The 16,878-nt window shown below is 39.1% G+C and overlaps 1 protein-coding gene across 2 annotated transcripts in view; it reads left to right on the top strand.

Moving 5' to 3' along the window:
• babam2 (BRISC and BRCA1 A complex member 2) overlaps window positions 1-16,878 on the top strand; it is a 105,839-nt gene that overhangs the window by 1,621 nt on the left and 87,340 nt on the right. For both annotated transcript variants that reach the window (XM_041971398.1, XM_041971399.1), the window contains exons 3-4: window positions 1,486-1,562; window positions 13,200-13,294. In XM_041971398.1, coding sequence (XP_041827332.1) covers window positions 1,486-1,562; window positions 13,200-13,294 — 172 coding nt within the window. The remainder of the gene's footprint in view (window positions 1-1,485; window positions 1,563-13,199; window positions 13,295-16,878) is intronic.

Here is a 16,878-nt window from a genome sequence, read left to right as displayed (position 1 = left end):
AGGCATGATGGGTGCAGCATGTTATTTCCAGAGCTCTTATTAGTCCTTGTTTTACATGTCCATTAGCATTATAAACAGTATCATGATTTGACTTATTAATAAACAGGATAATAACTAGAGATGGCTTGTAGGTAAACAGAATGAAGTTGAAGAATATTTCTCTACTACTGTCTTTTAATTCCTGGACATTTGTGTTGTAACTAGGGCTGCACGAGTATGAAAAAATGTGAATCACAATATTTTTTTTTTTTTTAAAGTTTTTTATAGGTATTTATTACACATATAAATATATTACACACACACACACACACACATATACATATATATATATGCATTGTTGCCTTGTGGTGCTGCAACCAGGGCAAAACACACTTTACAATGCAACTCCCACTGTTTGTCATCATCATCTAGCTTAAATCAAAAATACTTCCCCACTACCACTTGGGTTTTTGTCACCATACATTTAAACCTCCTCACCGCAGACTTTCTTCCTCTTTAAAATCTCGCTCACTCTTTCCAAACACTCGACTGCAGGCGCTTCCTCCACTGAATCATGTGTTGTAACGGCGCTTTTCCATTGGTTGAGGGAGGAGACGACAGCAGTGCTGCGCTTGCGTACGCTTGAAAAAAGTTTGGGAGGAAATTAGGAGCATTTGTTTGTGATGCAGCTCGTGATATAAAATGCTTTAGAGTTGTTGTGTATAGAAATGAGATCACGAGTAAATCGAGATTGTGTTTTTTTTTTTAAACCATTTATCGTGCAGCCCTAGTTGTAACATATCAAAACATCCCCATTATGTCATAATTCAAGTCTTTATCTCAAATTGGAAGCTATTTCTAAATTGATCAGTGTTTAGCAACTCAATTTACATTTTTTTATGGTAAGAATAATTTGATTTTAATTCTCATACTTGTCACATTTTTAATGCTGCATAAGATTTTTCTGCTTTCAGTGTGTCTGATCACCAGTTAATCCTCTTTACGCCGTGGCCTCCTCAGTCACATTTCACAGCCATGTAGATGAGCTTTAGAAAAAAATCAGTAAAAGCAATTTAATTCAAGAGAAAAACTTTTAATAATAGTTGCAAAATAAATTCTTTCAAACCCCTTGCTGCTCCTAAACAGAACTTTATTTTAATAGAACAAAGGTGAGGATGATTAATTTATATTAGCCAGTTTAATGTTAAAGCTTTTAAACTGAGCTTTAGTAATCATAATTTGTCTTTTTTTTTTTTTTTTTTTTTTAGCTCTTACAGGTTGTTATTTTAAATTTAGAAATCAGAAATAATGCAGTTGAATTATGAAGTCCTCATTCTAAAGATGGGAACGCTCCATTCAGACCATGAACAATTAAAGAGCAGTTTCATTGTTAGTGCATCTCGAATGAAATAATTACTGATTGATATATTAAATTAACTGTTTACTTCAGCTTTAGGTTGAATATCTGGTGATATTTATGTTGTTTTTATCAACACTTGTGTTCAGATGTACATCTCTGACTCCGGGTCCGTGCTGCGATCGCTTCAAACTTCACATCCCCTATGCTGGAGAAACCCTGAAATGTAAGCAAATGAGTCTCACTCAGTTTTTTTTATATAAGTCCAACTCATTTAGTCCCTCGTGCTGCTTCTTTGTAGTCTAAGCAATTCAACTGAAACGTTGTTTTTCTTGGGAGTTTTTCTGGAAGATGTTTTTTTTTTTACATTTTAAGTCACAAAGTGGGAATGGCAGCAGTAAAGATATTGAAATCAGACATTTCTGTTCATTTGTATGTTGTAGCATGTTCTTAGATTAATTAGCAGGAAATGCAAATGAAGGTGGACCAGTATGAAGTCTAATCATGCATATTGCACGGTGTGGTGCATTTTGATTCCAGCTCTTACATCCATTTGTCAGCTCTTTGTATTCTGCATTTGAGTACTTGCAGGATTTCAATTTGCTGGTTTCCAGCTGCTCTCAGGCTAATTGAATCATTGTGTGAAGCATCGGGTCTGCACCATGGAAGAAAAAAAAAGTATGCAATAGTTGAAGTCATTTTAGTTTGGTTGTTTCAGTTAATTTAAAAAATTTTTTATTATTTTTTTAATTTATATTTCTTTCATTCTGTGGCAGCAAGTTAAAGCAGCTCTGGTTCATCTTTTTAGTTTCTTGAATTTTCTCATGTTTTCTTCACTTCTTTGCTGTTATTTTTTTTTCTTTGTTGCTCTGTCAATCAAGCATTAGGGCTGGGTATTGTCACTATTTTCCTGAATCGATTCAATTTGCAACAGCCTATTTAAATTCTATTTCAATTAAATCCAATTTGATATCAATTCATTTACAGCTAATTGTGTAACTCCACATATTTTTCTTGAATATTTAAGACATTCTCAGATAAGTATTTTTATGAAACAGAGTGCGTTTACTTGACAATCAAAATCGGTCATCTGGTAGTTTTCAGATTACTGTAATAACATGATCTGGCACATCTACACTCATTTCTGAAATACCAGAACAATACACTGTTTCCTCAGATTCAGAACCAGAAATACTGTGATGGAAAATAAAAAAAAAAACCCACTCAGGACAGAAAAAAATTCAGTGGAGTCACTCTAAATATTCTTAAAGTTCAGATCTCAGATAACGTGTTGATGTTAACCTACTAAGACTATTGGATCCATTTAAAGCTGTAATAAGACTCAGAAATTCCTAGAATGACGTAGATTCAGCTTGTTCAGATGTGCTCGTTTCCATGACGACCATGATGCTATCGGAGTAACACCGGAGCAGGAGAAATACTCCATCTGCTCCTCACTGGAGCAGGATTCTTCCATCTTCACCTGCCTGACAGAACCTACAAAACTCTCATATTGTACGTGTTTTCTGACGCGTGCACTCTGTCCTCTGATGGAAACCTGTATGTGCGCGCTCATGTGTGTGTGTGCTCACTGCCTAGACACAGCGAGCAGCCATGACATGCCGTCATGTAAACCAGATAAATAGCATCAGACTGTTTACTATTTGATAAAAGGATGAAATGTAAACCTGTTCTAGAGGAAATGTGATTTTAAGTGACCATGTCGGATTTATTTCAAAGCACATACGTGTGTGGTGACATCACTTCCTTTTGTAGAACATGGCGGCATCTGCGGTCTTAGCATTAGTTGATAATATGAACGGCAGTACGCTACAAAATACTTTACAGGTGAACGTAATCCACACTGATGAATGAAAGCATCTGAATTTGACATTTTTTCACAAGAAGAGCTGTTTTTGGATGGAGGCGACACAGGAAACCAGATGTGAGCTTAGGAGGAAGTGAAGATATCATAGAGGAGATTAGTGCCGTATGAGGTAAAACACTGTAGACCCGTCCTCCCCTCCATCATCGTGGGTAATGTGAGATCTCTTTCCAACAAGCTGGATAAGCTGACGGAGGCAGTAGCGGTTGAGTATCCTAATGTATTTTATGGAGACGTGGCTATCGGACCTAACGCTGGACGGATTTCCACATCTATGTGTTGATGGGACATGAGAGGTAAGAAGGGAGCTAAGTCAGTTAAATATGAGGAAGGCAGGTCCAGATGTAGACCAGCTTGGTGTGATTGTTTAGCAACTCTTTAACCTGAGACTGAGAATGGAGAAAGTACCAACCTGGAGAGAGGAGAGGCATCAGGAAGGCCAAGGAGGACTTCCGGAGGAGGATCGACGACTATCTGGACAGCAACAACAGCAGGCAGGCATGAATGGAGGTCCAGCACCTCACCAATTACAATCCCAGCATCAGAGCTGCTGAAGGCGATGCTGCACTGGCAGAACTCAACCTCTTCTTCGTCCCGCTTTGAGACTGAACCACAATACCACCACCAACGGCCTGGAACAGCCCCACCTTTACAATGGGGATGCACGAGGTGAGGCGCACGCAGACGGGGGTCAACCTATGGAAGGCAACAGGCCCTGATGGCTTCTCAGGACGGATATTGAAAGACTGTGCGAACCAGCTTGCCAGGATGACCTCCACTGCCATCCTCCTACCCAAGAAATCCCCCATGACCAGCCTGAGCGACTACCAGCTGGTGACACTCACACCGGTGGTGATGAAATGCTTTGAAAAACTGATCAGGAGTCACATGTTGACTTTAATAGCCCCCAGCTTGGGCCCATACCAGTTTGTCTACAAGGCAAACAGGTCAACAGAGGACGCTGTGAATGCAATGCTACACACAGCGCTGACACACCTGGAGAAACCAGCAAACTACGCCCACCTTCTCTTTGTGGATTATAGTTCAGCCTTTAACACCATTTATTCATTCTATATATATATATATATATATATATAATTGATTCTTACAAAGTGAGTCAGACACCCACAGAAATCTTTTTACTACTTGAACAAAATTACTTTTCGCTCGTGGTAGTGATGCTTATTTTAAAGAAATGATGCCAGTAAACTTGTTTGTACCACTGAGCTTTTACTGAAAGAGTCTCTCACTTCTTAATTAAGTCCCCACATCAGAGACTTTCCTCTTAGAACGTGCTTCCTTAAATATGCAATGGAGAGTATCGCTTAGTGTCATGACCATAATCAAATAAATTGATCTAATTTTCCTCTGACTGGAATTACGCTGACTCACAGCATGTCAGGTATCTGTGTACACATCATGAAAATGTTACATCAGTTATTATGTCAGTTTCTGTCGCAATAATTTGGCAACAGTTAAGTTCAGAGTAAAGATTTTTGTGAAGAAAATATATTGATTACAGTTTTTTTCACGGGGATTTTTAGAAAGGTTCATGTATGACGTGGGTTCATTAAGCAGAAACTGTTTAGAGAATCAGACGATATCTCATTGATTCACATTCATGAGCTGTTTAGCAGCCTCTGCAGCTTAGATCTTCTACTTAAAACTATCAGTGTGTGGTACAAGTCAGGAACGCTACCCAGGGTGGTGGAGCAGGTTTTCATGGCTGATGACTTATTGGCAAGACGCCCAGGCTTTTCAGCGGGCTTTTTAAGTCAACGCTTAAACAATGTACAGAACTTCAAAGCAGGTAGACAAGATCTATGTTATCAAAATCTCCATCTATGTGTATTAAGTCTGGTGCACATGGGTCCCTGCTTCAAGAAGAACCCTGTAAAAACAGAGAGGAAGTAGGTTTTGCTTATTTTGCACAAAATCTTGCACAGGCAGTGTTGGTTGTGACCCACATCAGGAAGTTGTGGTCTGACTTAAAAATATATGAAACCTCTGAAAATTGGACTAAATAAATTTGCTTTGCACTTGCGTCCAAATCAGATTAATGTGGCATTAAGCCAGTAAGAGCCAGTTTCTGATGATTTCACTGCACCATTGGCTCGGCTTCCATACTGATGCCTACAGAGTCGCTATTTGGAAAAGGCATCGAAGATATCCGAGTCACACACATTTCTATTGATGGGTTTATTAATAATAATGAACTAGGCTGCCTTGGGTTACCAGAAAGTAGTGGTACGGTAGGCAATGTTTAAAAACTGTTGTAGATATAATGGCTCTTATTTCAGTAGAAGCAGTAGTTTTTCTTGATGGAAATGAACTCCATGGGCGATCAAAGCAACTGTGGTGGACATCCACAACAGAATAGAGGAGATGGAGAGACGGTGGTGAGTCACATGACTTTAACTGCCAGGTCAGATCAGAGACAGCTTGTGAGTCACGTTATTTTAATCTTAGTCAGGTCAGACGTGACTCACAAAGTTGATTCCCTTCCACTTAATGTGCATGAAGTCTTCTAATGGAGGACTGATGACATTTATTTCAATCTGTCCTTATCGCTTACTTTTTTTTTATCTTTAATAGAAGGAAACCTGACCTCTGTTTGGTTAAGGTCTGGGCTCTTAAGACTACTCGTAAAGACAGGTCCTTTTTGTTTGAAGCTTTTCTATAGAACATTTTCTAAGATCATTGTCTTGTTGCATCGTTAACCTCCAGCGAGCTTCATTTGAACCACCACCCTGAGATTTTTCTGCAGGATAATTTGATAATTGCCTTACTTCCTCTCTAGGATTGATGCTTTCATCAATTTTCACAGTTTGACAGATAGAAAATTGTATTTTTGTACAAATGGACTTGTGGAGGACAAAAGAAGTGTCAGGACTGAAATAAGAAGAAATGGGGAAAAGATCCAGCATAGAGCTGGCGCAGAACCTGAGAGATTCATCTGGACCTTTTAAACATCATTTCCACCAACAAGTCTGGTTCGAGATGGGACGGTTTGGTTTGGTAAACCCTGATCTTTGTTGTATTTCAACAGCCAACCATACCTTTAACTGGTAGGTAGGCTTAATGCCAGATAGTGATACACGCGTCAGCTACGTTATAACATAGCATGACACTTTCCTTGAATTATAACAAAGAAGAACTTGACATAGAAACAAAGGAGGAGAATGGTGGACATCCAGTAGTCTGTGTTCCTTCTTCTTGTCATGTGGCTTTAAACAACTAAAAATCCACAGTATATTTAAGCATGGAGCTGCTCCCAGTTTGTTGTTATTGCCAAGTTGCACAGGAAGTGATGATCATTTCCCACATTCAACAGACTGCAGTGTGTTAAGCTCCACCCTTTATGGATGGATTAGTGTGACTGGGACCCCAACTGAAGGTTCTCAAAAAAGTAATCTGGCTTGGATCGGATATTCTCACAACCTTCCCAGTAATTGCTAAACCTATTGGTAGAAATGGGACATTAGTTGGCCCATCTACTGATGGCCGAAGCGCCATCAGAAATGGTCTCCTTGGAAGGATGGCTGTCAAGAAGTCATTTTTAAGAAGAACCAGGGGGAAAGTCTGAGGTATGCCACATGACACAAGAATGGGAGTGAAAATCAGTGGTAACAGATTGTGTCAGTGTCTGGAGCAAATAAACACCTGGATGAGGGAGAATTTTCTACAAATAAATGAAGACAAAACTGAGATTATTCTGTTTGGTAGCAAAGAGAAGAGGGTCAGCATTGGCAAACATCTGGAGACTCGGGCTCTTAAAACCACAGACCAAGTTCGTAACCTGGGAATGTTGATAGACTCAGATCTGACTTTCAGCAGCCACATCAAAGCTTCACTAAGAAGCTTTTTACCAGCTCAGAAACATCAACAGCATTAAAAGTTTAGTCTCCCAGAAAGACCAAGAGAAACTCATCCATGCATTCATCTCCTGTAGGCTGGATTACTGAATTGGCCTTTTAACAGGACTTCCTAAAAAGAGCATTAAACATCTGCAGCTCATCCAGAACGCTGCTGCTAGAGTTTTAACCAGGACTAAGAGATCTGAACACATCACACCAGTTTTGAAATCTTTACACTGGTTTCCAGTCAGTCCCAGAATAGATTTTAAAACCCTTCTGCTTGTTTACAAATCCCAGAATGGTTTAGGCCCAGAATCCATCTGTGATATGTTCAGAGAATATAAACCTAGCAGAGCTCTTAGGTCCAAAGACTCTGGTCAGCTAGTCCAGACCAGAGTCCAGACTAAACATGGAGAAGCAGCATTTAGCTGTTATGCTGCAAACAAGTGGAACAAACTGCCAGTGGAGATTAAACTTTCCCCAAATGTAGACATTTTTAAATCCAGGTTAAAAACATTTCTTTTCTCATGCGCCTATGCATGAAATCTGCACGGAAACTTTTAACTCATCTTGCTTTTAATCATTTTAATGTAATTTATTATTTTATTGTGATTATGTGTTGATGCCTTTTACTATTTCTTAATATTTATAATGCTTTTGTTTTATGTAAAGCACTTTGAATTGTCCTGTACATGAAATGAGCTGTACAAATAAACTGCTTTGCCTTGTCTTGATGGAGGGATGAATCCTTTCCAGAGCCTGGACCTCATAATTAAAGCAGTGTGGGATCATCTGGATAGAGAAGAGAACAAAAGGCAGCCAGTATCCAAAGAAAAGTTTTGGAAAGTCCTTAAAGAAGCCTGCAAAACTATTCCTCAAAACCACCTGCCTGAAATTACAAGAAAGCTGATCTAAGAGGGCTCAGACTGTGTTGAAGAATAAAGCTGCTCAGACCAAATATGCATTTTTAAGTGCATCAGAACTGCTCAAACTGTTTTGCTTTTCTCACTGCATTTCCATTAAATTTGCACATTTCAAATGACTGCACCACTTTGTTGCTTTTCTATCAATATATAAGGAAATAAAGGGTACTTTAAGGCCTTTCAACAGAACTCCATCTCAGTGTATGTTGCATTATGAGCATAAAGCCCACCCTTTTTAACCTGTTGCACTGAAATAAACATTTTAATTAACAAAGACAGAGTGGCAGCAGCCAAACAAAAACAAAACCCAAATGTAGCTGGCATTCTGGACAGCAGAAACTAACAACAGCACACTGCATCGCTGTTTCTGTTTTCCTGTGCTTTAGCCTGAGGAAAAAGGTTTTTTAAATCAAGGATGCAGAGCTGCAGTTTGGTCTGTGGACCTGCCTACTGATGCAGTCTGCACAGAGCCAAGATATATTAATGCAAGCCCTGCCTCTGTACGCTTCTTTACTGTGGCTGTAGACAACAATTTTGGCCTTTGTTGTGTTTGTAAGACCTTTTTATGGCTTCAGTAAAATATCTGGCTGAAAAAAGGACTTTGAGAAAGCAAGGTATGTAGCAACTAGGCTGTGTTTTTCAGCGAGTGCTGTGTCAGGATGTTTGAACAAAGCAGCTTATAAAAGCCTTGGTTATAACCTGTAAAGTTTGCACTTCCAAGACCTCAATTTCCCTCTGGAGCCATGCCAGGAGTTTTCGGAGAGGCTCCCAGTGGTTTTTTAGCAGACTTACAACACATCCTCTTGTTTCCTCGTCTGACTCCTCTCCACTGGAAAAATACTTCCATATGTGTACGTTTGTCTGGTTGTTTCAACAACAAAAAAGCAGAACAGAACAGTCTTGCAGCATACAAATAGAGTTGTGTAACATGGTATCAGAACACCGTGAACCAGGCTGAGCAGCATGTTGTGTGATCATGTCCTCGTCTGAACAAGACTTTCCCAGTTTTTTTAATCTTATTTCTTCACCTTTTAAATTTTTTTTGCACAGTTTATTTTCTTATATTAAATAAACCTGAAACTTAAATTTTTGTGTTTTATATGGTCTCAAGAAAAGAAATTACAGAAGTTTTGAATCGGTAAAGTGTGACGTGACAATGCAGCTGAGCTAATAACATGGAAACATGTATTTCTTTATAAGCCCACTGTTTAAACTTTTAGAATAAAGTCTGGAAAAAGTGAGCTATTGGATAATATGCAAGCAGAACCTTTTCTTGGCATTCCATTTTTAACCAGAGTTGCACAAGAATACTGGAATTTTGGACTGTTTCTCAATTGGATCGCCCTTTCTGTGTCATCAGACTTCTGCATCTTTTTAAAAATTTTTTCTTTTTTTAATCTGTTGCATCTCACTTCATTTCCTAAATTTCAAAACACGAACCTGAATTTCTTTTATCGCTTATTGATGCATTTTTTGCTTTATAATTGCTTGGCATCAAATTGTAATATAACAGTTGGCCCGAATTAAGATACTCCCCCCATCATACTTCACAGTTAAAAGAGAGGTTTCGGTGTGGTGCATTTTTATTATATCAAATAAATATTTTTTTTTTCTTTTTTCCAAACAATTCATCATTTGTTTAACCTAAAAGAACCTCTACAGGCCGATTTTCTTACAAAGGCTAATTCGGCATCCATCTTGGATCCTACCTGTATTCTGAGATCTTGACTCTTTTCTTATCTCTTGCTCTGTCCCTTTTCTTGAATCATTCATGGTGCACGTTCAAAACGACTGGTGTGTTTATATCCGCTTGCTAGCGTGTGACGCGGTGCTTAAAGCGACACCTCGCTGCAGCGTCATGCGGTGACCCAGAAGCAAAAGTTGTGAAGTGCGGTGTTTCAGGCTTGGGATGCTGCTGTGCAGCTCCAGAGATGAACATAATAAATATCACTGTGCTATCAAACGAGTCAGAAATGAAGTGTTTTAAAGTGCTACTAAAACAGTCTTATGTAAACTTGAGACATGCTGCTAAGTGTTTTAACTTTTATTAATACTATCTCATTTTTCCTGCCTTATCCCTCTTTTCACTGGTCAACAAAAACTTATCCTTTTTTTTCTTTAAAAATCCCATATTATACAATTTTTCAACAATTCTATGGGTGTCAGACGTCCAACAACATTGTTTTCAAAGTGTATTACCCCAAATTTAGCCTCGGTCCTTAATTTCAGCCATTCCAAAAGTAGCTCTAGTGCAGGGGTGCCCAAAGTCGGTCCTCCAGGGCTGCTGTCCTGCAAATTTTCCAATGTTTCCTGCTTCAACACACCTGACTTAAATGAAATAGATCCAACAGCCTATTAAATTTTGCACAATGACTCATCAATTTGAGTCAGGTGGTTTTGGTGCAGGGACACATCAAAAACCTGCAGGATTGTGGCCCTTGAGGACTGGAGCTGGGCACCCCTGCTCTAGTGAGTTCTACAGCGAACGGGCTGTTTCTGTCTTTATACCTTTAAATGTTCATGAGTGGTGCTTCAGCCCCCTCTCTGGGAGAGGATCTGGCTTTCACTGGTGCCTACACTGTGATTTTAGAGGGCAGGCTCAGCTAACCGGTAGGGCTGCAATGATTAGTCGACATTGTTGACGATAGTCAGCAATAAAAATAGTCGACAACGAATTTAGCCATCGACTATTGTCGGCAGGGGGAAAAAAAAACAAAACAAAAACATAGTGATAGATAGTCTTCTTCCCTATCTCTGCTGAGAAATGCTCAATGCACATGTGCAAAGAAAAAAAAAAAAACTACAGAGTGAGACATCGTCTTCTTTTCTTATCTCTGCTGAGAGTTGCACATGTGCAGTAAAGTCCGCCAGGGGGAAAAATATGGCCAGGGGAATAAAATGATGGCAGAGGACGTCAAAAGTCTGACGTTAAACTTACAAAATAAATTAAATACATGTGAGATTTGTAAAGTCGACCTTGCGTACCACAGAAGTACGTCTGCAATGCTCGAACATTTAAAGAGGAGGAACGTCGGACTTAGATAACAACCTCATGCAGGATTTTAAAGCTGAAAGTGAAATAAGATCCATTTAATAATCATGAGATACATAATCCGATTGGTCGGCTAGTTTTAATAGTCAGTGACTAATCGACCATCAGAATAGTCGTTAGTTGCAGCCCTACTAACCGGGGGGTCAGATCAATGGCAGTTTCCACTACCAGGGTTAGTGCTTATTTCCCTTCGTGTGGTCACAAAGGGAAAGATCTCAGACTCACCCGTTTGAGCACACATTTGCTAAAAAGGGGAGCAAGCAAGTGAGAAAGGAGACAGAATTTTTTCATTTTTGGACTCATACACAGGCTATGAGGACACTTATGACTGTTAGAAAACCTTTAGAAAGTGAATTTTGCATAATATGGGACCTTTAAAGGGGAGGGTGTAATTGCCTTTCAGTCCTGCTTCAAATGTTTTATTTTATTTCATTTAATTTTATTTTGTTTCAGAGAATGAAGAGCCATCCACAGGATTTTATGTCTTCAAAGGCTTTTTCTCTTTTGAAGCACAGATAGAAAATGATTTAATGGCTTGCAGGTGGTTGCTGATGAATTGAAATCATGACGAAACTAGTTTGTTGCATATTGGCCTGATAGACTTTGGGCTTTCCTGATAAGTCTTTTGTTCTTTTTTTGGTTTTTAGAAGCCAACATTGTTCACATAGCTGAATTATTTTATTTTATTTTATTTTTTTTATTTATTTATTTGACTTTTTTAAAGTAATTTATATTCCCAGTCCACCAGTCCCCACACACTTAGTGTTTGGACCAGGCACCATACAGTTATGTTATGGATGTTTGGAAAGCTCCTACTCTGAAATAGGAGCTAAAAAGACTCTTTAAAAGCAGCTTTTTAGCTACCATCAGGTTCAGTTCCTTTGGTGCAGACACAAAAAAGGAGAATTTCCTCCAATTGTAATGTTTGGTTCCTGCGGTCTCACAATGCCAGTTAACAGGGAAGTGATGGATCCATTGTACCTGCCTTGACATTGACTGGCAGTTCATTCTTTGTTATTAATGCTGCTGTCAGGTCAAAAAGAATAAGTAATTTCCCCCTCAATATATGGTACTAATACAGTAAATGCATCGACACACCAACCCCCCTGTTTTACTCTCTATTCTAGCTTTTAAAAAAACCTGCATATGTGTTCGTTTTAGTCTAATTAAAACTTGTTTTGGGCCTTTATTGTGGACACATGAAGTAAAATTTTAGCAGGTTGTAGTTTTCCCATGGGCTCGTTTTAAACACTATAATAAACAAACATATGCATAGTTGCAGCCCTGAATTCTCTTTACTTGTAGACTTGAACATTTAGATCTTTAGAAATTCTTCTGAAGCTTTCTCTTTCTCTGTAGTTGTGTTATTAATGTTCTGTCAAACTACTTAAGATGGAGACACGGTTCACACCAGCCAGTCTTTCTTTGGACATGCAATACTAGACTTTTTGTGGCTTTTATTTACCTGAAGGGAGTGGCCCTCAACTCCCACCTCAAGTCACATCTCCACTGGATTACCTAACACTGTTGGCACAGTCATCAGAGGTTTAGATTTTTTTTTTGTACTGCCTGGACTGACTGATTACTCACTGTGTGTTCAGTAAAGTCACAGAGAGTCCATCTGATTGTGTCATTTGTTTAGTTCGGCTCTGATTGTGACTTGGATGAATATCAGAGCGTATTTTATCTGCAATAAGTACAGAAATCCTGGTAATTCCAGACTTTTCAAACATGTCTTTGCAACAGTACTAGAAAAGCAGAACCAAAGCAATCGTCTTTACAGCACAAATCTGCCTGCCAGGATTTTAGTGTTCAATGTGAAGTTTGTTTGTTACTTAAGATGCTTAAATGAAAAGACTGAGCTTAAGTGCACATTTTGGAGCTGCTGAAAGAAACGGCTGCCTTTACAAGTCACTACAAGTCAGATTCACCACTCTAACATGGTGGAAATATCTGATTGTTCCAAACTTTTCTTCAAGCAACATTCAAACCAGATTTCTGCCCCAATGCCAAGAAAAGACAATAATTTGGTAAAATAATATGCAAATAAGTTTAAACTGGAAATATTTTGCAACTTGGACGTGTCTGTACATGAGTTTATGTGCGACTGAGATGTCACAACACATTCTGTTTTCTCTTCTCTTAGGGGATATCATATTCAATGCACGGTATCCAGAATTGCCTCCAGATTTTATTTTTGGAGAAGATGCGGAGTTTCTTCCTGACCCTTCGGCTCTCCATGTAAGTATTCTGGAAGGACATTAAATCCCCATTTACTTCATGCATTATGTGGATCTTTTAGACATGTGACGTTCATGAACGAATCGATTCTTTGTAACGGCTCTTTTAAATGAGCGATGAGAACTGAGTAAAAGTTGCCTGTATGGATAATAATTATCATTATTTATTTATGCTGTTGTTTTTAACAGAGTTTGATCATGTCGAGGGATTGCATCAATAGGATCTACAATATAATTTGTTGTTGAAGTCCCTTTCCAAAAATCTAGTTCTGATTTGAAATATTGTCCTTTTTAATTGGAAAATAGCAACTAAGTTAATGCAGCCACCTTCGGTAACATTATTTTGATTAACCAGAGGAACTGCAAGTGAGAACATGCATGTCTGCATGAGACAAACCAAACTTTAGTAGGACTTATCCTGGTGCATGCAGGTGTTTTAACATTTTCTCCTCTTCCACAGGCTAAGGAAAGATTATAACTTGATATGGCCAAATTTATTTTAGGATTACTATTGCGACAACACCCTGCATGTTTTAGTTCTGTCCACCTCCAACACATGTGATTCAGATTTTCTTGAACTGCTTGCCAAGTTCTTTGCAAGCCTGCTAACGAGCCATTCATTTCAGTCAGGTGTGTTAAAGATGGGCACCTCTAAGGTCTAATCCCAGCTCACGCTCTCTTTTAGTGGGTTCAGGCCAGGGATCCTCAATCCTGGTCCATGAGGGCCGGTGTCCTGCAGGTTTTAGAGGTTTCCCTGCTGCAACACACCTGGTTCAATGGGTAATTAGCAGACAAGTCTGAGTCTGTGTCAGGTGTGTTGCAGCAGGGAAAACGTCTAAAACCTGCAGGACATCAGCCCTCAAGGACCAGGATTGTGGATTCCCTGGTTTAGGCTATCGTAACATTCTTAATGCACAAAATGCACATCTCATCTCTGATCCTGATGCTTACAACAGAGATTCAGATAAAAAATGTTATTCCACTGAATTATAGTGGGTTGAATTAGATAATTCATCCTGTTGTATATTAAACAATATAAAAAAATGCTTCTGTTTGCTTGTGCTGCTTCAGGTGTGGATCAGACATGAGTCACTGAACCACAAAGTTAAATTAAAGGACCTGTGAGTTTGCAGACACAAAAGATGCCACAACACTGCACAAAGCTCCATAAGAGTCTGAGAAAGGCCTTGGCAGTTTTGGAGGAGTTACCATGGCGGCAGTAATTGCATTTTTCATGGTGATGATCACTAGGTAAAGAGACGTCCAGTTCACATTCATGTTCGTACTGCAGAAATGTGCAGTTGTGCATATTGATTGGACTCAGCAGCATCTTAGCAGAAGTCATTGTGCCTTGGTCTCTCTAAGACTGATTTTAGTTCTGCTTATTTGTTGTTTCTTGGATCTTCATTGGGTTTGCCAGACCTTCCTTTGGTGGCAACCCCACTCTGTTAGATTTGATTTATGTTACAATACAAGAACTACAGCTGGAACAATCCTGCAAAACCACACCTCGAAATTTTCCCAACAAATATTTTTTTTATTATTAATTTGCATTTGACAAGCGTCCAGATGATCCTTTTAAGTAAAATGTTTAGCATCAGTTTCTTTATGTTGTTAATTTTGATTCACATTTAGATGCAGCTGAATAAAAAGTGTAAAGTTAAGGTTGTGTATTTTGAAACAGACTTGATTTTTATTAGGGGGAAATGGAAAATTATGAGTCCCATTTGACCTGGCAAAGAATGACCTAACTTACCAGATGTTTCTGGTATGTTTTGTTTCTTTTGTTTTTTTTTTTTTTCCTTTTTATATGACTAACGAGTATCCTCCCAGATTTGGTGTAATATTCCAGATGTCCCTTGAGGTCAAATGTAATCCTGAAGATTTTCCTTTTGGGGATGTCTACAACAGTTTGTCTTATAATCGTTAGCAACGTAATCTGTACGGTCTTCCTGTGTTGCCACTATACAAGCTAATTTATACAGTTTAGCTCATTATGTGTATTTTTATTTAAATAAAAAGAAAAAGGGGAAAAAACAGAGGAAATTGCAATAAATTGCGAAATTTTCCTACTTAATGACACAAAAAAACCCCATAAAAACTTAAATCAAAGTTTCCTTATACGATTTCGACTTTTCTGAGCTTTCCACAGGGTTATAGTGCTGAATACTCATCACACAAGTGAGTGACGCCATTTTTTATTACATAATACCATGTTCGAGTTTTCCAGTGTGTCTCTGCATTCCATAACGTTGAAAACGAGAGTTTTATCTACTGTATTTCAGCGATGTCCTGGGGGGAGGGGCTCAATTACTGGTAATCTTCTCTGGATTGTTCACGAAAAGAAAGTCACACCCACCTTCACTGCTCAGTGTAAGGCAGAAGACACGACGGTGGACACCACAGCTTTTTTAGCGTCAACATGTCACACAAGAAATGCTTCTTCGGTTGTGAGGGAAAGCTACATTTGTTCCGGAAGGAAGCAATGGCTAGACAGCAATAGAAGGAGTTTGTTTTTGGGAGCCAGCCGCAGAGCTTCACCAACATATGGATTTGTGACCAGCACTTTACCTAAGACTGCTAGATAAATAAGGGCTGGTACAAAGAGATATTTGTGGCCTGGCTTTAGCTGAAAGGAGGGTCTGTTCCTAAAATCAAGGACCGCGTTTCCGATCCTGAGCCACAAGATGTCAGTAAAACCGAATACGTTGTCTATTTTGTTTTGATAGTGTGTGAGGAACGGTCATACGAAATGAACTGACCCACACTTACTTTAACTGATCGCTACCAGCAGGTAACACGTAATGGTGACCCGAAAGTTAGCAATCACCACTTTAGATGGAAATGCTACAAACGTAATAACCAGGCTAAAACATCCAAGCTGATTAGCCACGTGAAACGAAAGCAGATAGCATATTTAGCTCATCTATTTCTTGGAAGCAGACGTTTGTTGGTATTGTGGTACGTTTGCCACATAACGGGCATATGAAGGACGGCAAACAACGTTATATCAGACTATAGCTGGTAAGCAGAGTATTTTCCAGATACGTCCTGCAATCCTTGTTGCAGGTTGCTGAGTTGTTCACACTCATCTTCAGGGTCTGATTCAGGCTCAAACATGTACGGCTGTGTGTTTTGTGTTGACATTGCTTATTGAGTATTATATTACATAGTTTGTTTATGAGTTGGCCGTTGTAGCCATTCTGGGTCGCACCATGTGGTCAAGTCAAAACATTTAACTTTTTTAATACAGCTTGTGAGCTTTAAATCCATCATCCTTAACAAACTGCTGGTCTTATCTAGTGTTGATCATTAAAATAATGTATACCGATAGGACCACTATGGGCTATAAGAAGTAGCCATAATCTTACAGGCTGTTTATTACCTTAGAGCTGTAGTTGTTCAGCTGCTACCCTGTTGTCCTGAGCTATTTTTGAAGCAGACTAGCATGGTGAAGCTAAATTCCCCTGCTTGTGTCAGAGTCTGGGAGAAGAGAGGGGGAGAATTGCTCACCGTCTCATAAATCCAGCTGTGCACATAAGGGGAAGTACCTCTGCTGAGCCAGTGCTTGGCAGCCCATTGCTT

This window comes from Melanotaenia boesemani, chromosome 20, assembly GCF_017639745.1.
Source record: "Melanotaenia boesemani isolate fMelBoe1 chromosome 20, fMelBoe1.pri, whole genome shotgun sequence".
NCBI classification, from domain to species: domain Eukaryota; kingdom Metazoa; phylum Chordata; class Actinopteri; order Atheriniformes; family Melanotaeniidae; genus Melanotaenia; species Melanotaenia boesemani.
The sequence above is the reverse complement of the archived record's forward strand: the minus strand, read 5'-3'. Positions and strand labels throughout refer to the sequence as shown.